The sequence below is a fragment of the Chiloscyllium plagiosum genome, unplaced genomic scaffold (genome assembly GCF_037043375.1).
Source record: "Chiloscyllium plagiosum isolate Xiang-an unplaced genomic scaffold, Cpla_swu_hap1 HiC_scaffold_22, whole genome shotgun sequence".
Taxonomy (NCBI): Eukaryota; Metazoa; Chordata; class Chondrichthyes; order Orectolobiformes; family Hemiscylliidae; genus Chiloscyllium; species Chiloscyllium plagiosum.
Window position 1 is genome coordinate 6,166,923 of NW_028270160.1, and position 25,386 is coordinate 6,192,308.

A 25,386-nucleotide genomic window follows, 5' to 3' on the forward strand; every position below is an offset into this window, starting at 1 on the left:
GGTACACAATCCTTTATCCACAATGCTCAGGACCAGGTGATTTTCAGAATTCAGAATCTTTTGAATTTTGAAATAAGTGACAATTTAACAGAGAAATTTTTAATAACCTTACTGAACAGCAGACTCACTGTGAGTACTACGAGCCCTGAGACAGAATTGAGGCCTGTCAGTGCTGGGCCACGCATCCCCACATCGCATCTGAGTGACACGCATTGAGTGGGTGCGGAGTTGGGTTAACTGTTTGCACGCCAAACAACCTCGTTAATGAGATAAAAACTTCACGTGAAAACCTTCCTACTTAGGAGCTTTTCAGATTTTGGGATTTCGGATAAAGGGTTGTCTACCTGTGTTAGACTCGCCAGTTTTAAGGGCATTTAAATGGTCATTGAATAAACATATGGATTAAAATGAAATAATGTAGGACAGATGGACTTTAGATTATTTCCACAGGTCTGTGCAACATCGAGGGCCGAAGGGCCTATACTCCGCTATAATGTTCTATGTTCCTTCTTCTACTGTGAAAACTGATGCAAAATATCTATTAAAGGGCTTCTGCCATTTCCTGGTTTCCTATTATTATTTCTACAACCTCATTCTCTAAGGGTCCAATGTTTACTTTGGCATCTCTCCCTTTTTATCATGTAAAAAGACTCAATCGTTCATGGAACAGAAAAGGGGGGAATTAGTTAATTAGAACTCTTGCTCACGATATTAAGATATTTCTAGCTCTGTTCTATATTAAGAAAGCTTGTTTTTAATTTATTACTTCTTTTAAGTTATAAACATCTGTTCTGTTGTTAAAGAAACTTTATAACATTGTGACTATATTTCAGTGATTAACCACCACATTAACTAAATTTCATTCTGGGATCTTACTTGTCCAGCACTGGGATCATGACAAATAGTGATCATAACAGGATAGTGAAGAAAGAGTTTGGTGTACTTGCCCTCATTGGTCAGTGCATTGAGTATAGGAGTTTACAGGTTATGTTGCAGCTGTAAAGTATATTGGTCAAGTCACTTTTGGAATATTGCATTTAATTCTAGTCTCCCTGCTATCGGAAGGATGTTGTGAAACTTGAAGGGGTTCAGAAAAGATTTACAATGATGTTGCCAAGGTTGGAGGATGTGAGCTATAGGGAGAGGCTGAATAGGCTGGGACTGTTCTCCTTGGAAGGTCAGAGGCTGAGGGAATGACCTTATAGAGGTTTATAAAATCATGACGGGCATGGATAGGTAAATAGACAAGGTCTTTTCCCCAGGGTAGGTTCAAAACTAGAGGAAATATGTTTAAAGTGAAAATGGAAAGATTTCAAAGAGACTTAAGGGGCAACCTTTTCACGCAGAGGGTGGTACGTGTATGGAATGAGCTGCCAGAGGAAGTGGTGGAGACTGTTACAATTGCAACATTTAAGAGGCATCTTGATGGGTATATGAATAGGATGGATTTAGAGGCATATGGGTCAAGTGTTGACAAATGGGACAAGATTAATTTGGGATATCTGGTCAGCATGGATGAGTTGGACCGAAAGGTCTGTTTCCATGTTGTACAGCTCTGTGACTCTATGACTCTGTATGTGATATGCCAAAGCCTCTGAATATCTATCTTGGAATGCACCACACCTTAATTTTGTGGTGTACTTCACTCCCTCAGCATGCAAACCAAATTAGTCGAAGTCACCAATCAGGAAATCACAGTTAGGCTCATATTTAACTTTCTTCTATGATCACAATAGGTACTCCACTGCACAAAATTACCAATATAATTTCAATAAATTACAGGAATATCACACAATTTCAATCCGGTTTAGAATGAGATAACTATGTTTGATGTATTTTTCTCTCCTTCCTTGGTGTTATTCTATGTTTGTTTTACACTCATTTACAATGTGTACATTATAATTTATTTTCATTATGAATTCATTAAGAGAGCAAAGAGAAACATTATGATAAATATTAATAGTGCCAGTGTCATTTACTGTTTGTTAATAATAGTTTGGACAGTGCAGCAATTTAGAGCACAATAATAGAAAGCTAAGCTTCTGGAGGAGAAGGTGATCAGATTATGTGAGAATGAAGCAGCTGTCCATCCTACACATTTATATCATGGCTTGGATTTTTATACTTAGGGTGAGTAGCAGGACTCTGGAAAATTCCTGGCATGCCTGCCTTTTGCCCACAGAGTAGGAGCAGCAAGCATCGGCTGCAGTAAGGCCATTCAACGCAGGAAAGAGTTCAGAAGCAGCCGCAGAAGCTGTTGGGAGTTGAGGCAGGCTATTTAAAAGGATTACTTTGGTATGTGGAATTTCATCCCTGTTATAAGGAAGCTGTCAAGGCCTCTAGCCAATTCCTCATATCCTTTCACTTCTCAAATGCTCCCCAAGTCTCAATCATGCCACCTCAGGCCTCCCATGCCAACCGATGGTGCCTCCGTTCACTCACTGTATTATACGTGGATTCCTCATGAAGGACTTTTGCCCGAAACATTGATTCTCCTGCTCCTTGGATGTTGCCTGACCTGTTGTGCTTTTCCAGCACCACACTCTCAACTCTAATCTCCAGCATCTGTACTCCTCACTTTCGCCTATATGTGGATCCAGTGAACTCTATAGTGACAACTGAATGTCTAAAAAATTACTTTTAAAAAATGTAGAGATAACTTTTCATAAACTTTATTAATTCCTTTAACAAAGGCCAATAAACATGTCTTTCACCTAGACTCTTTAAAACATAATTGCAGAAACGGCAAACACTTGAAATCTCTTTGTCTCGTGTAAATAAATATTGTGCAATGGAAAGAAAAAATGACACTAACCCTAACCTTGACCATAACCTTAACTCTAAAGATAGGAGAGCCAGAGCAGTCAAACAAGCAATAGGTTCCTTCCACCTAGCTGTGTCAACAATCCTCTGGATGTCTGGGCTCTCAGCCAATCCACATTATGCGTTCTTGCAGTAAAATGTGTCTTTTTAATGTTATGAATCAATTTTATTTAGTTATTTTTAAAAATATTGTCATGATACGATTCATTGGTTCTCCAGAATATGTAGTGGGTGACTGGGCATTGAAGGGCCATATTCTGGATCAGTGGTGCTGGAAGAGCACAGCAATTCAGGCAGCATCCGAGGACAGGCAAAATCGAAGTTTTGGGCAAAAGCCCTTCATCAGGAATAAAGGCAGAGAGCCTGAAGCGTGGAGAGATAAGCTAGAGGAGGGTGGGGGTGGGGAGAGAGTAGCATAGAGTACAATAGGTCAGTGGGGAAGGAGATGAAGGTGATAGGTCAGGGAGAGAGGGTGGAGTGGATAGGTGGAAAAGGAGCTGGGCAGGTCGGACAAGTCCGGACAGGTCAAGGGGACAGTGCGGAGCTGCAAGTTTGAAACTAGGATGAGGTGGGGGAAGGGGAAATGAGGAAAGTGTTGAAATCCACATTGATGCCCTGGGGTTGAAGTGTTCCGAGGCGGAAGATGAGGCGTTCTTCCTCCAGACGTCTGGTGGTGAGGGAGCGGCGGTGGAGGAGGCCCAGCACCTCCATATCCTCGGCAGAGTGGGAGGGGGAGTTGAAATGTTGAGCCACTGGGCGATTTGGTTGATTGGTGCGGGTGTCTCGGAGATGTTCCCTAAAGCGCTCTGCTAGGAGGCGCCCAGTCTCCCCAATGTAGAGGAGACCGCATCGGGAGCAACGGATACAATAGATGATATTAGTGGATGTGCAGGTAAAACTTTGATGGATGTGGAAAGCTCCTTTGGGGCCTTGGATAGAGATGAGGGAGGAGGTGTGGGCGCAGGTTTTACAGTTCCTGCGGTGGCAGGGGAAAGTGCCAGGATGGGAGGGTGGGTCGTAGGGGGGCGTGGACCTGACCAGGTAGTCACGGAGGGAACAGTCTTTGCGGAAGGCGGAGAGGGGTGGGGAGGGAAATATATCCCTGGTGGTGGGGTCTGTTTGGAGGTGGCGGAAATGTCGGCGGATGATTTGGTTTATGCGAAGGTTGGTAGGATGGAAGGTGAGCACCAGGGGCGTTCTGTCCTTGTTGCAGTTGGAGGGGTTGGGTCTGAGGGCGGAGGTGCGGGATGTGGATGAGATGCGTTGGAGGGCATCTTTAACCACGTGGGAAGGGAAATTGCGGTCTCTAAAGAAGGAGGCCATCTGGTGTGTTCTATGGTGGAACCGCTCCTCCTGGGAGCAGATACGGCGGAGGCGGAGGAATTGGGAATACGGGATGGCATTTTTGCAAGAGGTAGGTTGGGAAGAGGTGTAATCCAGGTAGCTGTGGGAGTCGGTGGGTTTGTAAAAGATGTCAGTGTCAAGTCGGTCGTCACTGATGGAGATGGAGAGGTCCAGGAAGGGGAGGGAGGTGTCAGAGATGGCCCAGGTAAATTTAAGGTCAGGGTGGAATGTGTTGGTGAAGTTGATGAATTGCTCAACCTCCTCGCGGGAGCACGAGGTGGCGCCAATGCAGTCATCAATGTAGCGGAGGAAGAGGTGGGGAGTGGTGCCGGTGTAATTACGGAAGATCAACTGCTCTACGTAGCCAACAAAGAGACAGGCATAGCTGGGGCCCATACGTGTGCCCGTGGCTACCCCTTTGGTCTGGAGGAAGTGGGAGGATTCAAAGGAGAAATTGTTAAGGGTGAGGACCAGTTCGGCCAAACGAATGAGAGTGTCGGTGGAGGGGTACTGTTGGGAACGTCTGGAGAGGAAAAAATGGAGGGCTTGGAGGCCCTGGTCATGGCGGATGGAAGGGCCATAGTTTGGCATGAAGGTGGATGAGAAGCAACAGGGCCTAGCTTGGCCTGTCATGCCTTGAAATAAGGGGACATTTTAATCTTAGCATACGGAGGTTTTGGCCTAATGGCATTATCGCTGAAGTATAATTCCAGGCAACTTCCTGGGTGCCAGGGTTCAAATCTTGCATGGCAGATTTGAATTTGAAATCAATACAAAAAGTCTGGAATTAAATGTCTAAGATTGGCCATGAAACAATTGCTGGAAAAAGACATCTGATTCACAAACATCCTTATGGGAAGGAAACTATCACCCGAGTCTGGCCTATTTGTGACTTCAGATCCACAGAAACATGGTTGACTCTTAACTGCCCTCTGCAATGACCTAACAAGCCACTCAGTTGTAATAATCACTAGAAACCCTCAAAGAGGGAGTGAAACCAAATGGACTTTCTAGTATAAACTTAAGCACCAGAAACAACAGAAGCAAAAACTGCCTCATCAACCTGTGAAGCCCTCCTTATCTGGGGACTAGTGTCAAAATGGGAGAGCTGTCTCACAGACTAGTCAAGCTACAATTTTCCAAATGAGTGCATCCAAATAAACCTGTTGGACTATAACCTGGTGTTGGGTGATTTTTAACTTAGTACAGCCCAGTCCAACACTGGCTCCTCCAAATCAAAGCTACAGCTTGACGTAGTCATATTCACAGAATCATTAACTTAAGTTACAACCTCTGGAATAGCAGGGCTTGATTTCCAATGCACTACCCCAGTGAGGCTTGGCATCTCACATCAGGAGATCTGCACCTCTTGTGGCAACTTGTGGCATCCATCATTCATTACCCAACTAACACCCACTAATCCTTCATGTCATTTCCAGTCTTCCCATTGTGACCTTCTCATCTGTTCCATGACTCTTCCAATGTCCCCCTCCCTATGATGCTTCAAATCCAGTGGCAGCTCTCCCCCATCTCAGAGATCTCCAATGACTAGTAACACAGACCCCTTCTGATCTCTCCGCATAGACTTCTTTACAGGTTCACTGACCTCAAAATAGCTCGCCATTTCCTCCCCACATCCATGTTAATATCTAGCTGCAATATATTTGAAAAGAAGGGAAGTCCATGTCAAATTAAGAAATAGTTTTAACATGATTCCATGGGTGCCTTTAAAAGCCTGTAATTTACTGAGGAAGTGAAAGAAGCGTGCACTTGTGAATTTACAAAAAGCACTAGGTCGTGATTTGACATGATTCAGATGTAAAGCTCAGAATGCTGTCCACTTTATTAAAAAGACACAAACCCAAGCTCTGCCACAGTCTGTGTGCACTTCCTTTGCTGCATCTTTATGATTATTTTGAATGAAAATGTTAATTAACACTATGCTTCAGGTCAGTGTTCAGCCACTCTCAGAGATGAGAGATTATAAAGCCTTATGTAAATATCCAGCTCTAAAGCATTTGGCATTTGCTCTTATTCAGCAAATTAAACCATTAGGAAGAACAATGATGAGTTTGTATCCTTTAGTTGTTCCAATATTTTTGAATATTTTTGTGCATCTGAAAAAATACAATGCAATTGATATCATTAAGGTTTCAATGGTCTGATATTTAGATGCTCTCTGTTGTGGTTCTGTTCGCCGAGCTGGGAATTTGTGTTGCAGACGTTTCGTCCCCTGTCTAGGTGACATCCTCAGTGCTTGGGAGCCTCCTGTGAAGCGCTTCTGTGATGTTTCCTCCGGCATTTATAGTGGTTTGTATAAATGCCAAAGGAAACATCACAGAAGCGCTTCACAGGAGGCTCCCAAGCACTGAGGATGTCACCTAGACAGGGGGCGAAACGTCTGTAACACAAATTCCCAGCTCGGCAAACAGAACCACAACAAGGAGCACCCGAGCTACAAATCTTCTCACAAACTTAGATGCTCTCTAAACAGCCAATGGGAATGTTTGTTCATTTTGTTTTCCTTTTTAAATTAATAAAAAGCAAAGTTACCTCCCTAGTCTTGACTGGACTGTCATTTGGAATCTCACTGCATGCAGTTAGGCTATTTCAACATGTTACTGTGCCCAATCATTTTAAAGTTAAAAAACAGATGTTTACTAAATTTCAACCAATAAGATAATCTTACTTTAGTGATCACAGGCTAGAATATGATAGAAAAAAGTCAGCCTGACAACTTGTGACCACTATCCAGCTGGAAAAGTAAGAAGGCGATGTAGCTGCCTCACTATAAAACTCCACCACAATTGAACCCGGCCTTGAAATTTCACGAGTAACATGATTATTGTTACTAAAACAGAAATTGCTGGAAAATCTCAGCAGGTCTGGCAGCATCTATGAAGAGAAATCAGAGTTAATATTTTGGGTTGAGTGACTCTTCCTCAAATTATTTCAACTTGGGTGATACACTAAGGGATGCAACTGCAATGCTAACGAATATATAATCACCCAACACAGCCCTACTCCATCCCCATCCTCCTCACATCCTCACCCACCCTCATCCAAATACAACACTGCCATTGAGGGAAGTGGAATAAAAAGTTTTCTTTAAATCAGATTGAAAATATGGAGAAGAAATGTTCAAGCAGATTGTATTTAAATAAATTGGCAACCCTGCTGAAAAACACAACAAGCAAACCATTAGTCAAGCCACAGTTTCTTCAAGAAGTGAATACTTTTGAACTCTCTAGGGATCTTGTTTTAAGGAATTATTGACCCTGGCAAGATAAAACTGGTAAAATCTCATAAAAGTAGAACAAAAGTGACCAGATTATACTGTATTGATATTTTATTTATCATTGTTGTGGTTAGCAATCACTTGCTAATGAATATGATTGTCCACTCAGATCACTGGTCCTGGGTTCTGTGGGTCTCTACGTGGCCGATGAGCCTGATCCAAGAACCCCATCTCCAACCACACACTGGGCAGGTGTTTCCAGAAGATGGAAGTGGTCCTTGGCCTTTATTGATGCATAGCTTTGAAAAACACATAGTCACACTTACCTGTTTTACCCTTCTGCTGGTAATTTGACCCTTTGATACTAGGAACAAAACGAAAGCACCGGCTAAACTGTCTTCTAACCTGCATCACTCCAGCAATTACTGTGGTGGGCAAACAATGTTTCGGAAGCACACCAAAGTGAACAGTTTCAGCAAAACTGTTTCATTTTGGTATTCCATCATTTATAGGAGTTCAGTTCTGGGCACAAATGAAGCACTGGGATTACGTAAGATTATGGCACAGAAACAGGCTGTTCAGACCAACTAGTCCATGTCAGTGTTGAAGCTCTACTTACGCATCCTCCCATGTCTCATCTGACTATACGAATGTAACCCTTTGTTCCCTTCTCTCTCAATTGCATATTTAGTTAGCTGGATATAGGTTTGTTCGCTGGGCTGGAAGGTTCAGTTTCAGACGTTTTGTCACCAAATGCAGTAATATCATCAGTGAGCCTCCAGATGAAGTAATGGTGGCATGGCCCGCTTTTTATTTATGTGTTTAGGATTCCTTGGGTTGGTGATGTCATTTCCTGTGGTGACGTCATTTCTCGTGGTGACATCATTTCATGTTCTTTTTCTCAGGATATGGTAAATGGGATCCAAGTCAATGTTTTTGTTGATAGAGTTCCGGTTGGAACGCCATGCTTCCAGGGATTCTCCCATGTGTCTCTGTTTGGCTTGTCCTAGGCTGGATATGTAGTCCCAGTCAAAGTGGTGTCCTTCCTTATCTGAATGTAAGGATACTAGTGAGAGAGGGTCATGTCTTTTTGTGTCTAGTTGATGTCAATGTATCCTAGTGGAGAGTTTTCTGCCTGTTTGTCCAATGTCGTGTTTGTTACAGTTCTTGCAAGGTATTTTGTAAATGACATTAGTTTTGCTTATTGTCTATATAGGTTCCTTCAAGTTCATTTGATGCTGTTTTAGTGTGTTGTTGGGTTTGTGGGCTACCATGATGCCAAGGGGTGTGAGTAGTCTGGCAGTTCATTCCGAGATGTCTTTGATAGAGGGGAGAGTGGCTAGGGTTTCTGGACATGTTTTGCCTGCTTGTTTGGGTTTGTTGCTGAGAAATCAGTGGACTGTGTTTGTTGGGTACCCGTTCTTTTTGAATACACTGGAAAGGTGATTTTCCTCTGCTCTTCATAGTTTCTCTGTGCTGCAGTGTGTGGTGGCTCATTGGAATAATGTTCTAATGCAGCTTCGTATGTGGATGTTGGGATGATTGCTTCTGTAGTTCAGTATTTGGTCTGTATGAGTTGTTTTCCTGTCGACGCTGGTTTAAAGTTCCCCATTGGCTGTTCGCTGTACCGCGGCATCTAGGAATGGCAGTTTGTTGTTGTTTTCCTCCTTTTTAATGAATTTTATGCCAGCAAGGGTATTATTGATGGTCTTGAAAGTTTCCTCTAATTTGTTTCGTTTAGTGATGACAAAGGTGTCATCCATGTAGCGGACCCAAAGTTTGGGTTGGATAGTTGGCAGAGCTGTTTGTTCGAGTCTCTGCATGACTGCCTCTGCTAAGAACCCTGATATCGGAGATCCCATGGGTGTTCCGTTGGTTTGTCGCTAGGTTTAGTTGTTGAAGGTGAAGTGGGTGGTAAGGCATAGGTCCGCTAGCTTAATGAAGTTGTCCTTGCTGATGAAGTTGGTGGTTTTCCAACTAATGTCATTTACAAAATACCTTGTAAGAACTGTAACAAACACTACATTGCACAAACAGGCAGAAAACTAGCCACCAGGATACATGAACATCAACTAGACACTAAAAGACATGATCCACTCTCCCTAGTATCTTTACATACAGATGAGGAAGGACACCACCTCAACAGGGACAACACATCCATCCTAGGACAAGCCAAACAGAGACACACATGAGAATTCCTGGAAGCATGGCATTCCAACAGGAACTCTATCAACAAACACATTGACTTGAATCCCATTTATTACCTCCTGAGGAAAAGAACAGGAAATGATGGCATCACGAGAAATGATGTCACCACAGGAAATGGCATCACCATCCCAAGGAAGCCTACACACCTAAATAAAAAGCGGGCCATACCACCAGTGCTTCATCCGGAGCTCACTGATGATGTTACCTCGTATGGTGACGAAACGTCTGAAACTGAACCTTCCAGCTCAGCGAGCAAACTTACATCCAGCTAACTAGATATGCAAATGAGAGAGAAGGAAACAGAGGGTTCCATTGATATATTCAGATGGATGTGGAAGGGGGCGTTAGTAGAGCATCAACACTGACATGGACAAGCAAACCTACATCTAGAACCTCAATCTGCGCTACAAATTTTTTCCAAACTCGCTAATATTTAGTTAGCCTTAAATGTATCAAATGGGATTAGTCTGTTTGGGACACTCAGTTGGCATAGAAAAGTTGTACCAAATGGTCTGCTTCCATGCTGGCTGACTCTATGACTCCAAAATATAATTTGCTTTACCCATTCCTGTGGGGGTCAGTTCCAACCTCTCATCATTTCTTATTGGATTTCTTTGGTGACTGTCTTATAGTGATGCTCTCTAGTTATGTCATTCCACACAAATGGAAACATTCCCTCTGGATCCATCATTTTACAACCTTCCATAATTTTAAAGACCTATTAGGTCAAAGAAAGCCAGCCTACTAAGCATGTTCCAAATCCTCAGTTAATTACTCATCAGCCATGATCAATTTAGCCTCCATCCTGACTCACCTTTCCCTCTAACTCAGTCATAGAGTCAGACAATAAGAGAATCATAGCATCATACAGCACGGAAACAGAGTCTTCAGTTCAACTCATCCACATCAACCAGACATCCAAATGTGACCTAGTCCTATCTGTCAGCATTTGGCTCATATCCATCTAAATCCTTCGTATTCATATAGGAATCCAGGTGCCTTTTAAATGATGGAATTGTACCGACCTCCACCACTTCCTCTGGCAGCTCATTCCATGCACGCACTACTCTCTGCGTTAAAAAGTTTCTCTAAGGTCCTCTTTAAATCTTTCCCCTCTCACCTTAAACCTATGCCCTCTAGCTTTGGATTCCCTCCACCCTTGGAAAAAGACTTTGGCTATTCACCCTATCCATGCTCCTCATGATTTTATAAACATCTATAAGGTCACTTCTCAACCTCTGACAGTCCAAGGCTAAAAGCTCCAGCCTATTCAATCTCTTCCTATTGCTCAAATCCTCCAACCTGGAAACATGTTTCTAAATCTTTTCTGTACCCTCCCAATTCAAACAACATCTTTCCTATAGAAGGGTGACCAGAACTAAATGCAGTATTCTAAAAGGGGTCTCAACAATGTTCTATATAGTCACAGCAGGATCTCCCAACTCCTATACTCAATGTTCTGACCAATGAAGGCAAGTGTGCCAAACAAGTGTGCCATGTCCACCTGTGATGCCACTTTCAAGGAACTATGTACCAGCAACCCTGGGTCTCTTTGTTCAGCAACACTCCTCATGGCCCTATTCTTAACTGTATAACTTCGGCCTGGTTTGCCTTAACAAAATGTAACACCTCACATTTATCTAAATTAAATTCCTTTTGCCAATCTTCGGTCCACTGGCCTGTCTGGTTAAGGTTCCATTGTACTTTGATATAATCATCTTCAAGTTCATTTTAATTAATTCTGGATTTGATCTTCTCTCATCAAAAAGAGTAAACATTGATTTACTCAGTCGGAGACCAGCACTTGTTTCTCCAAATGATTAAGGACTCATAACAGCACACAAACCAACAGCCACTCTCAGACAACAAATCACCAGGACAAAGGACCCGATACCCAGCATGAGCAAAACCAACGTAGTGTACAAAATCCCATGCAAGGACTGCACAAAACACTACATAGGACAAACAGGAAGACAGCTAACGATCCGTATCCATGAACACCAACTAGCCACGAAACAACACGACCAGCTATCCTTAGTAGCCACACATGGCGATGACAAGCAACACGAGTTCGACTGGGACAACACTACTATTATAGGACAAGCCAAACAGAGAACAGCCAGAGAATTCCTAGAGGCATGGCACTCGTCCACAGATTCTATCAACAAACACGTCGACCTGGACCCAATGTACCGGCCACTGCAGCGGGCAGCTGGAACTGACAACCGGAAGCGGCAGAGACAAACCTCTATAAATGCCAGAGGAAACATCACAGAAGCGCTTCACAGGAGGCTCCCAAGCACTGAGGATGTCACCTAGATAGGGGGCGAAACGTCTGCAACACAAATTCCCAGCTCGGCGAACAGAACCACAACAACGAGCACCCAAGCTACAAATCTTTACACAAACTTTGATTAAGTTTATGTACTGAAAGGACTAACCTTCTGTGTAAGGTCACTGGCCTCATTGATGTATCGGTCTCTTTCCTTTTCCAGATGGTAGATAATTTTCCGCTGTTTCTGTGCCTCATTATTATAGTTTTGAATTTCCTGTTCAAGCACCTTCTTGGATTGCTCATGTATTTTGACCAAGTTTGATTGCTTCTCAGTGGCACTAACTGCCTTCAGCATGTTCTAGGAAAAAAGAAACCATAAACATTGTTACATTACATGGAAAGATTCTATGAGGCAAAAGGTCCACTTTGATATAGATACAGACCTCAAACTAAAAGCCATGAATGCTAAAAGTGATGTGTTGCTATGAAATTATAACCCCAGCCTTTCTGAACTTTACAGCCTTGTTGGACACTATCCATATAAACTGGATCCAATGCTCAGAACAAATAAATGTTTTTTGTTTTGCAAATTGATCCATGACAGGTTTCCAGATCATTTGATTTCAGATCATTTTCTTTCATTTGCTTAACTTAGGGCATTTTACACCCAAAGTTTTGTTTCACCATTCACATAGATATAAACCTTCAGACTCTAGTCTTGAAGACAATATTATAAATCCACATGAAAAGAAATTCAATCTATATTAAGAATCGTTTGTCAGTTTGCATTATGTCAACTTTGTCATTCTAACTTCCTTTCTCTACATTGATAGCAGAAAATGCCTGCACAAATTTTCCACAATGTAGCTAAATACCCCAGCTTATGAAACATGTTGCAGTGCCGCCATTGGGAGTAATGTATAAGTTGAGTCTGACATGTGAACATAGGCAGGTTTCATTACAAACATGGGCATTGGAATTTACATGGAAATGTACAACAATAACTTTAAAAAGAGCTCAAACTATATTAGAGTTTTCTGTTTCAATTTCCTGTTATCTACTAACCTCTCTTCACTGAAAATGACATTAAATTTTAACTCTCCATGAGCAATGATATTAGCCAAGACTAAAATTCTCACATTTGCATGTGTTGTAAATTCGTTTATGCTCATTTGGAATGAATACTGTCTTTGTGGCACCATCAGGGTTTTACTACATCTGTCCAATAATAATGCAAAAGTATATGTTTATATTGAAACTGGCAAAGTATGTGCTGGATTGACTCACAGCATCCCTTGGAGAGCACACTGGTGAATTAAGATTTTCTACTTTGAGAAAGATTTTTCATTCTATATGGAATGGAATTGTTCCAGCTTTTTACAGGATCACAAGTGAAATTAGTCAAGTGCACTGCCCTTCTTCAGTTCCACTCAATACTGGTCACAATGTATACCCATAAATGTGGAAGTAGGTTAGCTTGTTAAGCTGGAAGGTTCATTTTCAGACGTTTTGTCACCATACTAGGTAACATCGTCAGTGAGCCTCTGGAGACTGACTGAAGATGTTACCTAGTATGGTGACGAAACGTTTGAAAACGAGCCTTTCAGCTCAGCGAACAAACCTACATCCAGAACCTCAATCTGAGCTACAAATCTTCTCAAAACTCCAAGAATGTTTTATCCAGTTATCAATATGGCCAATTATATGTTAATGAATCCATTTCAGAATTCAAAATCCACCACCATAACTATGGTTTATATATCAAAATGTATTCAATAAAGGTGCAAAACTTATTAACATACATTTTGAAATGTGATGCTTATAAATATGTATAAATATACCCTTGTAAACAACTTGACACATGCTAGTTAAAGAGAGAGAAAAAAGGTCAGTGCAGAAATTGTCATTATAAAGCAAAAACTTATCCAAAAAATCATTAATGCCAGGAGAACATAGAATAAAAAATGAAACGCTCCAGATGGCTTTTGGTCCAATGTCCTGACACACATAGGCAAATCGCTTCAGAAGCAGCTTATTAAGGAGATGTCAAGAGAAAGTGTTCGAGACGCTTCTTGGAAAAATTGCTGTAAACATTTCTTTTCCAGTTCGCCCACTGGTTCCTCAAATGGTTTTCTCAAGAAGTTGGCACAGGGATAACTGAGTGCCTTCTCATAGCAGGCCACACTCAAACAGAACTTCCAATAACATCAAATAACCACAACTCCTGACAGCAATAAACTAAGATATATGCCTTCCCATAAACAAGCTCAAGCAGTTAGCTTCAAGCATGTGCCTTTTAAAGTATCTTTTAAAAAAGAATTATTAATGGAACCATCTTCATAACAACAGCTCTAATTAAAATAAAACTTGATTTTGAAGATTTAGAAACAAAAGAGCAATTTTAACCTAATTCACTAGGCGACAAACCCGTGCAATCAGGTGGAACATTCATTTTGCAGTCTACCGATGGGGTTAATTTTAATCTAGTCAGGATAGTGGGTGCAATGTTGGTTGTACATACCCTCCAGTTTTACTCTCCACTGAAGTTCCTAGCCGGAAGCTAAATTATAATTACCCACAGAAAAATTGAATTATAAACACAGGCAATGGAATGAACCATCCATCAAACTTTTTCAGTAAGGTCTATTCCATTGGGAATAAGCAATAAAGCACTTCATTTTGATAAAACTCAAAGTCTTCATGATAACATGACAGGAATGGGGACAACATGTGAACTAGCTGCCCCCAAGACATAAGGCAAAGTCTGGAAGATCACCTAAGGTCTTAATGGAAGTATCTAGAGTTGGGACCTGAAAATTTCCAGTGCTGGATCCAAATCCCAGACTAACTGCATGTCGTTTTTATTCCATAACTCTTGTGAAAATATTTCCACTACGTGTCTCAGATGGTGGAACAAGAGTCCAGAAGACTGCCTACCAGGAATCCATGAATACAGATGTTCATTCTATGACATGTAGTCCATGCAGAAGACGTGTCTTGTGATAGCCTCTTCCACCATCAGAACACAACATGAAATGGCTGGGGCCTTTATGATGGACATTTATACCAGACTGGATCTGCTGCAAGTAGTGAAGCAGCTAATAAGACAGATAAACATACAAGACCTTGTACTTAGAATTCACATGTCACAGATACGCCTTGTAGTGACAGTATAGGTGGGAGCGACCATCACACTGTCATTGTAAAGATGAAGTAGCCTTTTCTGAACAGATCTAGCAGCTCAAAACTGGGAATACAGATGTTGTAGAAGTTTAACCAGGCTACATATCAATATACTTACCTTATTCAAAATGTCTCGTTCTCTCACCAGTTCATCAATTGCTTTCTTGTCAAGCTCAGCCTGTCTTTTAGTTGAGTCCAGTTCTGATAAGAAAATTGGGAAGAGATTGAAGACTTTACATTAGTTACTTTCAAGTATTTCAAAAGGATAATAAACCATGTCTTGTACTTTTAAAGAAGTAGGTAGCTTCTATGTCCAAAATAAATATGAGATTCAAGTGGAGAAGAAAAATCGTAATTTCATATGCGATCTGAGAGATGGGGTTTCATCATTTGATCTATCTGAGCATAACCTTATCAGTAATAGATATTCATACAGAAACATTATAAAAAGTCTATGACAAAAGGATGGCTGTATTTTTATTCAGGCAAGGGTAATGTTCTAATTTGAAACTGCAGTATTATAACTACCAAGTAATAACTTCCCTTGTGACTCAGTTCCAGCTCCCAGGTCTCTTTTTTTAACCTCTTCTCACTGCATATATTCTCCCAGACGAATTCAGGATCTCAGATCAGCAGTTGAAACTTGCGTTTAATTTGGGAATCAGAGCAGAGACTTTGGGCTGAATCATTCAGCAAAACAAAATATGAGGTTCTGTAAGATTTCTTATTAAACGCGCCACCCACTTTCATCTCCTGTAATACCTGCTTCTCTAATAGAAAACAGCCTACAATAGGGAAGAAAGTCTCTGACATTTGGCTTTCAGTCCTCACACGGGGAGCATGGTGACCCTGACTGCTCCAAGCAGTTGACTGACCGTGTCGAAGCCCCGAGATTGGCATTGGAGGATGCCCTTGTATTTCTGTGCTGGAGCCCTGTGACTGAAGGGTGTCTCCTTTTACGTGACTTATGACGGTAACAACCATGACAAACTTCCTGCTTTGGTTCTATGTTGAAAGGCATGAAATGTTGGAAGTTACATCAGCCTAATATCTCTGCCTGAGGTGGAAAAGCGTAAAAAAGGTATTGTAAGGCAGGGATGCTGTGAGCATCCAGGTGGTCTCAGACTGAATGTGCACTCTGACAGCAAGTGAAGGGGCTCAGAGATACAACCTGTCCAGACCACGAGCTGGGGGGGGTTGGTCCTTGAGAACACAGTATTCTTGCTGCAGCATTACAATGAGAGTTATTGGGACAGTCCAAGTGCAGCATTGAAATGCAGAAGTGTCTTGTAAGTGGATCAGAGATAGATCATAGAATCCCTACAATGTGAAAGCAGGTCATTTGGCCAATCAAGTCCATACCCACGTCCGAAGAGCATCCCACTCCCCTACCCCATCCCTGTAACCCTGCATTTCCTATGGCCCATCCACCCAACCTGCATATCTTTGGATGTGTCATGAAGGGTCTTAGTTGTTGACATGTGGCAGATACCAAAGTCAACGGACATGAGATGTAAGTGGCTGGTATCCATGAAACGTTGGTGCCTGGTCATAGAGTCATAGAGTCATAGAGATGTACAGCATGGAAACAGACCCTTCGGTCCAACCTGCCCACGCCGACCAGATATTCCAACCCAATCTAGTGTCACCTGCCAGCACCTGGCCCAGATCCCTCCAAACCCTTCCTATTCATATACCCATCCAAATGCCTCTTAAATGTTGCAATTGTACCAGCCTCCACCACTTCCTCTGGCAGCTCATTCCATACACGTACCACCTTCTGCGTGAAAAAGTTGCCCCTTAGGTCTCTTTTATATCTTTCCCCTCTCACCCTAAACCTATGCCCTTTAGTTCTGGACCCCCCAATCCCAGGGAAAAGACTTTGTCTATTTATCCTATTCATGCCCCTCATAATTTTGTAAACCTCTATAAGATCACCCTTCAGCCTCCGACGCTCCAGGGAAAACAGCCCCAAACTGTTCAGCCTCTCCCTGTAGTTCAGATCCTCCAACCCTGGCAACATCCTTGTAAATCTTTTCTGAACCCTTTCAAGTTTCACAACATCTTTCCAATAGGAAGGAGACCAGAATTGCACGCAATATTCCAACAGTGGCCTACCAATGTCCTGTACAGCCGCAACATGACCTCCCAACTCCTATACTCAATACTCTGACCAATAAAGGAAAGCATACCAAACGCCTTCTTCACTATCCTATCTACCTGCGACTCCACTTTCAAGGAGCTATGAACCTGCACTCCAAGGTCTCTTTGTTCAGCAACACTCCCCAGGACCTTTCCATTAAGTGTATAAGTCCTGCTAAGATTTGCTTTCCCAAAATGCAGCACCTCACATTTCTCTAAATTAAACTCCATCTGCCAATTCTCAGTCCATTGGCCCATCTGATCAAGATCCCATTGTAATCTGAGGTAACCTTCTTCGCTGTCCACTAGACAACCAATTTTGGTGTCATCTACAAACTTACTAACTGTACCTCTTATGCTCGCATCCAAATCATTTATGTAATTGACAAAATATAGAGGGCCCAGCACCGATCTTTGTGGCACTCCAGCGGTCACAGGCCTCCAGTCTGAAAAACAACCCTCCACCACCACCCTCTGTCTTCTACCTTTGAGCCAGTTCTGTATCCAAATGGCTAGTTCTCCTTTTATTCCATGAGATCTAACCTTGCTAATCAGTCTCCCATGGGGAACCTTGTCAAATGCCTTACTGAAGTCCATATAGATCACATCTACTGATCTGCCCTCATCAATCTTCTTTGTTACTTCTTCAAAAAACTCAATCAAGTTTGTGAGACATGATTTCCCACGCACAAAGCCATGTTGACTATCCCTAATCAGTCCTTGCCTTTCCAAATACATGTACATCCTGTCCATACTGCTGTCCAATATGGAGGTCCTTAGGAGCCAGCAATGAGCTGAACTTGCCATGTCTCTGCTCTAACTTCCACGTTGGGTTTCCTGCTGTCTAACTAGTTTGGCACTTTCGTAATATTGGAAACTGAATATTATTGAGGCGAGTTGTGGTGTTAATAAAGTGTTTAACAAGCAAAATCCCCTTAATCAGCAACCTTTTGCAACCTAGTGAGAAACACTCCTCACTGTTGAGCTAATGTATATAAGATTCAGCAAGAACGGCCCCAACATCACGTTAGGCCTCACAGGACTTCTCTTCTGATTCTGCCACAAATCCCATCTAGCTGACGTCACTCAAACTTCACCCATTGTCATTAATACCTGACATGACAGAAAAGGAAGTTGGAAGGCACGCAATCTCCAAAAACAATGCCAAACAGGCTTTGCATCCAGTTATTTCCACAATCCTAGCTGCAACTAAAGATGCAGACACAACATATTAAAATCCCAACACAGTTTCCATAGAGCTTCAAGCAGAAAATCAGAATCCTTAAGGAAATTCAATCTCCCTAGCATGGAGGAGAGAAAAAAAAAGTTAGCACTTTTTGTAAATCATTGTTTTACTATAGTATTACACTTCCATTGTTCTTCATAATGAAACTCCCTAATTCTTAATTCTGTACATTAGGCACACCCCAAATGGAACAGTAGTGAAATATATAATCTAAACTGAATTTTATCTCTGAAATAACTCCACAGAGGCCGGTATTCCATCGCCAAATGAACCTTTATTCACACATGGAGAGTCCCTGACACTGATCTAGCTCCCTCAGAGCCAGCTATCAGAGTGTACAGAATGTCTGACTCTTTCGGCCAGAGCTTGCTGATTGGGCCAGATTAACTGCCCCAATCAGGGAACTCATTCTATAATGTCCACCTGGTTGGCCTTGTTACAATCACAAATATCCATCTGTTTGGTGCAAGTAGTATTACCTATATAAAGAAATTGGTATTACGGGGTTATGCAAGAAGATAACATTTGATCAAAACCTGGAAAATTATTGCAGACAATTGGAAAGGTGAGCAGTCAGGGAGCTTTTCCAAGATATCCAGACAAAAACTTCTTCAATTTAACAAAAACATGAACTGCTGGAGAAACTCAGCAGGTCTAGGAACATCTGTGGAGAGAAAGAGAGAGAGAGGGAGAGAGGGAGAGAAGCTTTTATTTGTCATCTCTACCATAAACAACTGATACAGTAAAAATGAAACAATGTTCTTCCAGGAACAAAAGGGGCGACACAGACAGCACAAGCTACACAATCGTACACGGCATAAAGAACATAAGACGTGCAAAACCCGCAAGTTACAGTGGAAGAGAAGAATGATAAATAATAGACATTTCTCATGCAGCAATTCTAAGTCATGCAAAGAGTTTCAGGATGGGTAAGAGTCCGATCATACAGTGTTAAGGAGCCCGATGGCTTGTGGGAAGCAACTGTTGCACAGTCTGGCCGTGAGAGACCAAATGCTCCGGTATCTTCTGCCAAATGGCAGGAAGGAGAAGAGTTTGAGTGAGGAGGGATAGGGTCTTCCAAGATGCTCTTAGCCTTTTGGATGCAGCATGTGGTGTAATTGTCTGTAATAGAGGGGAGAGAGACCCCAATGATTCTCTCAGCTGTCCTCACTATCCGTTGTAGGGTCTTACAATCCAAGACAGTGCAATTCTCAAACCAGGCAGTGATACAGCAGCTCAGCGTACTCTCAATAAACTCTCTGTAGAATGTGGTGAGGAAGAGGATGTGGCAGAAGGGCTTTCCTCAGCCTGCACAGAAGGTAGAGACGCTGCTGAGCTTTCTTGGCTGTGGAGCTGGTGTTGAGGCCCAGTTGAGATTCTCTGCCAGGTGTACGCCAGGAAATTTGGTGCTCTTCACAATCTCCACAAGGGAGCCATCAATATTCAGCAGAGAGTGGTCGCTGCATGCCCTCCTGAAGTCAACAACCATCTCCTTCATTTTGTCCACATTCAGAGACAGGTTGTTGGCTCTGTATGCTGACTCGTCATTCGTGCTGATGAGACCTACTACAGTCATATCATCAATGAGCTTGATGATGTGATTCGACCTGTGCATCGCTGCACAGTCATGTATCAGCAGGGTGAACAGCAGTGGACTGAGCACACAGCCCTGGGGGGTGATGGTCTTGGACATCGTGACATTGTCAATATGCTTGCTGACAATACACTTGTAAAGAAGAGTTCATGTTTCATTCTGAATTTCATTCTGAAGATGTGTCACTGGACTCAAAACATTAATTCGATTTTCTCTCTATAGATTTCCAGCATCCAGTTTTTTTGTCTTACTTTTTCAATTTTAGATTATTTAGATAGAGTAAGTAGTGAAATCTCAGCCCTTAAGCCTGTCAGAAATCAGGACAACGGCATCCCAAGGATAGCTGGTAATAATGCCTTTTTTAAAGGTTATGAATTGAAATGGGAAAGAACTATTTTAAATCTTGTATTTAAAAGAGCAACTGCAGTTTGGAAATCAAGCAACCCAATACCTCCATGACAAACATCATGAATAATTGCTTCAACAAGCAGTAATTGAAAGTTGAGTTGTAGCCAATTTGGAGCTGAGGCATATACTGTTGAAGATTTACTGACAACCAGAAGTTAATTGGTCTATGGACTTGTGACCAATTATCAATGGGAAGGATCTGTTTGCCTGCAACACTGTGTTGTTGATTCTCCATTAACTGAACAGCTTGGAGCTGGGAGGAAGTTACAGAGAGAGAGAGTGTATGAAGTGGTCAGTTCTTCTCCAGTTGAAGAGTGATCTCCCTGTTCTCTGCAGTCTTAACTCACTGTAAACTAAAGAACACCAGTCTATCTTTCTAGCAACACCTTTTGTGAGCTGTGACACATTGCGGATAAGTCAAAGGCTTTTTATTAAGGCCACTAGCCAGTTTTTGTCTGACACCAACCAGTGGAAGCATCCAGAGAAAGATGACTGAAGTAATATATTGGCTAGCAGAAGAGTCATAAAAGGTCATCTCAACAATAATGCCTGGGAACAAAGACCCAAACTGTCTGCCCCTCGAACCATAATATTTTTCTCCTGTCAGTTTCTCAGTCTGTGTGTAAGGGAGTGAGGTTATGAGGGCATTAGTCTTTTAATTAGTAGTATTATATGTCAACAATTTATAACTATTTACCTGTAGTTAGAGTCTAATAGCTTGTAATAAAAAAACCACTGTGGTACTGCTTCATTATAGTGTCAGAGTCTGAGTTTGTCAGGAACTGAAATTTGAATGTTAGGTATAGTAAAGTAGTAGCAAACAGCCTGTCTCACAACTAACTGAAAATTGTGACAATTTGGCATTTCTATTTGCTAATCTTTAGAAACAAATATTCTTCTATAAATTTGTCTTTGCAGTGTAGGATTATTTACGCAGTAATTTGAAACAGAATAGATGGATAGAGAACTTTCTTTTCTCATTTATTCATTGGCTACATTTATTGTCCATCATTCCTAATGATCCAGAGGGTGGTTAAGATTCAACCAAATTGTTGTGGGTCTGGAATCACATGCAGGCCAGACAGGTAAGAATGTCAGATGACTTTCCCTAAAGGACATTAGTGAACTAGATAGGGTTTTCCCCAAAAATCAACAATGGTTTAATGGTCATTTTGTTGAATTCAAATGCCACTATCTGCCATGGTGGGATTCAAACCTGAGTACCCAGTATATTACCTGGGTCTCTGGGTTAATACTCTAGCGATAATACCCCAGGCCATTACCTAACATAAAGTGTTCTGTATTCCAGGTAGGAAGAAATGCTTATTCCAAATTCAAAAGGGAGCAGGATAACTTTTTGGTAAATTAAATTTTTGAGATGTATGAGATAGTGTGTAGTGCTTTTGGACTGTTGAGGTTGCAAATGTCATTTCATATTTACTATGATAAAAGTACATTATAATACAAGCTGTTGCTACTGTTGTTGTGAAGCCCAATATAAATTGCTTCCTCACATTATTTTTTTTACAAAGTATTTATTTTTTGCCCCCCTCCTATTTACTCTGTGCTCATTAAGATGAGACATGTACATGGAGAAATGGAACACTTAGCATTTCAGGTATCCTCTGTCAGCATCAGGGAAGCTAAAGGTCAGGAGAAGCACTGTTAGATGCTGCAAAAAGCTCATCCCAATCTGTCCCATCAAAGTATGTCAAGTGGAATGTAAGAAAAGTGTGGCATTTCTGTTCCACTGCTCAGCATCATCCATTTTCCGAATGACTGCCAATTAAGTGCCAAATTAGAGACAATTCTGTACAATGTATCCACCATAAACTAGATTTAGGACTAGCAATGGTCACCGAACAAAACAACCTTTCATTTCAGTAGCCAAGCTGGGATAAGACGATAAATCCCAAAGGTGTAGACTCAGTGTAAAAAGTCACATCCAGTTTCATAAATGTCACTTTTGAGTTTGTGTTCTTCGTTAACTGTCTGCCTCATAGCACCATTATTAAAAATAGACATTTGAAGATATGCCAGGGATGTTAAGATGCAAAGAGGTTATAAATAGAAGTATTGAGGTCTCATGCATGTTTTTTATCTGGGATTATGGAAGCATAATGACTTATTGATACTGCATCCTGACTAATAAGAAACAGATAACATCTAATCAGCTGGGCAAACTTTCTAATTGGATTTGAAGAAGTATAATTCTGAATCATTTATCTCAGAATGTAGGAAAAAGTGAATTTTATTTAAGAGATGCACCTCTCAGCATATCTTGCTGCTGAGCTATATCAATATATTCAAACAAGTAAACAATAATTTTTTGATGGCTTGGCACATTAGATTGTGGATGAATGACTTGCATTTCTGAGAGCTCAGAATAGTGTTTGGCTTGTTTCAATTACCGATATTTGAAATATTGATCAGTAACAAGAAACATCAGTAGTTACTTTTTAAATCAGCTGCCAGAGTTGCATTTGAAATAGTTAATTTCAAAGTCTCTCATTTGGATGCAATAATTATTTTATTGTTGCTCCATCAACAGAGGTCTTGAATATTTTAGTAAAGCTCAAGAATCCTGACCACAACTTTTTATTCCTAACTTGATTAAGGAATTTAGCACCTTTGTATTGAGAGAACGATAAGAATGCAGAACCTTCTATCACGTGGACTGATGGTTTAGTTAGCTTATTAGTTAGACATTACATGAGTATTACATGTATTGTTATGGGTGAGATGATTTAAGTTAGTAAGATCCAATGAGACACATGCGCAACACAAAAACCTGAAACGGAAACAGAAAATGTTCAGCAAGTCAGGCAGCATCTGTGCAGAGAGAAACAGAGTTAATGTTTGCTGCTTGATGTTTTTTTTCCATTGGGACTGGGAAAATTTGGAAATGTTTAAATAGGTGAAATTGGAGAAGGTAGAAACGAACAAATGAGGAGGACATTGAGAGAACAGAAACTTGGAGAAATTAAATGATAACATTGTGCCAAAGTGGTGGTGATGGAACAAGAATAAAAAAGTGACCAGAGGAGGTGTGAATGATTGAATAAGAAACAGCTGCTGTCCAAAACCATAGTATGAGAAACAGGAGACCGAGACTGAAATGTGCAAAGAAATAGAACCAAATGGGGGCTGAGTTTACAGTTAAAAGGTTGAACGATGCTGATTCAAAACATGAGCTGCTGTTCCGCAGAAACTGAGAACAGAGAGGTCAGTGTGAGACCAAGGTGGAGAATTAAACAGCAGGTTACTGGAAGGCCATGGCATTGCTTGAAGAATGAATGGAGGTGTGCTGCAAAACAACCACCTAAGCTGTGTTTGGTCTTGCAACATAAATCATAGAATCCCTACAGTGTGGAAACAGGCCATTTGGCACAACAAGTCCACACTGACCCTTCAAAGAGTATCCCATGCACACCCATTCTCTGACCCTATTACTTTACATTTCTCCTGACTAATGCAGCTAACCTACACATCCCTGAACACTCTGGGCAATTTAGCATGGTCACTTCACCAAAGCAGCATATCTTTGGACTGTGGGAGGAAACCCACGCAGAGAAGGGGAGAATGTGCAAACTCCACACAGACAGTTGCCCGAGGCTGGAAACAAACCTGGGTCCCTGGTGCTATGAGACAGCAGTGCTTACCACTGAGCCACCGTGCAGTCCACATTATGAACAATTAATTTAGAGTCATAGAGAGTAAATGTTATTGTAAAGGCCAAGAAGGTTTCTAATACATAATTTGCTTCACACAATGAGATAAGCAACCAGAGTCCCTACCTTTCTCCATGGAAACAGTGAGGTTCTTCAAAGTTTCCCGCTGGTGGTCAAGCTCCAGTTTCTGATCCTCAGTTTGATGTAATCTCCGCTGCAAGACCTCTCTCACCTTCGTCAACTTCACAACATCATGACGCAACTGATTCACATCTTCCTCTTTGGACTAGATCAAAAAACAGCAGCACAATAATTTGAACAGGCAACTTGCAAAGAGGCAATGTTAAAGTTATACTCTATCCCGCTCAGTTTGAATAATTCATTCTTCCCAATGACCAGAACATGGTGACGGGAGGTAATTCAGTCAAACATTGAGACAACAAAGGCATGGATGAGGGTTACAATAGCAGATGGGCTGTGATAAGGCTGAAGCAGGTGAGGTTATGGTAGTGACAGTAGGAAATCATTGGAGTATATTTGGGGATTGGAAGCACAGCTCAGCATTGCAATTGTAGGTATAATTGAGGACACTATATAGAGGTTCATCCCCAAGAAAAGAAAGATTATCCAGGGAGGGATTAGACAGCCATGGCTGACAAAGGAAGTCAGGAAATGTATCAAAGAAAAAGAGAGATCCTATAAAGTAGCCAAGAGAAAGTAGCCAAGAGCACTGGGAAATCAGAAGATTGGGAAGGCTACAAAAACAAATAGAGGATAGCAAAGAGAGAAATAAGGAAGGAGAGGATCAAATATGAAGGTAGGCTAGCCAGTAATATTAGAAATGATAGCAAAAGTTTCTTTCAATACATAAGAAACAAACGACAGGCAAAAGTAGACATTGGGCCACTTCAAACTGATGCTAGAAGGCTAGTGATGGGAGATAAGGAAATAGCTGGAGAATTTAATAAGTACTTTGCGTCAGTCTTCACAGTGGAAGACATGAGTAATATCCCAACAATTAAAGGGAGTCAGGGGGCTGAGTTGAGTATGGTTGTCATTACAAAAGAGATAGTGCTAGAAAAGCTAAAATGTCTTAAAATTGACAAATCTCCTGGCCCCAATGGGCTACATACTAGAGTTCTGAGGGAAGTGGCTGAGGAAATAGCGGAGGCATTGGTTGAGATCTTTCAAAAGTCACTGGAGTCAGGGAAAGTCCCAGATGATTGGAAGATCGCTGTTGTAACCCCCTTGTTC

General features: G+C 41.5%; 1 protein-coding gene across 1 annotated transcript in view; it reads right to left on the reverse strand.

Moving 5' to 3' along the window:
• The window catches only part of cfap58 (cilia and flagella associated protein 58), a 200,965-nt gene that overhangs the window by 128,873 nt on the left and 46,706 nt on the right, over positions 1-25,386 (reverse strand). Inside the window, exons 7-9 of the mRNA XM_087999253.1 lie at positions 24,259-24,418; positions 15,190-15,272; positions 12,055-12,246 (exon numbers count right to left, since the gene is read on the reverse strand). Coding sequence (XP_087855379.1) covers positions 12,055-12,246; positions 15,190-15,272; positions 24,259-24,418 — 435 coding nt within the window. The remainder of the gene's footprint in view (positions 1-12,054; positions 12,247-15,189; positions 15,273-24,258; positions 24,419-25,386) is intronic.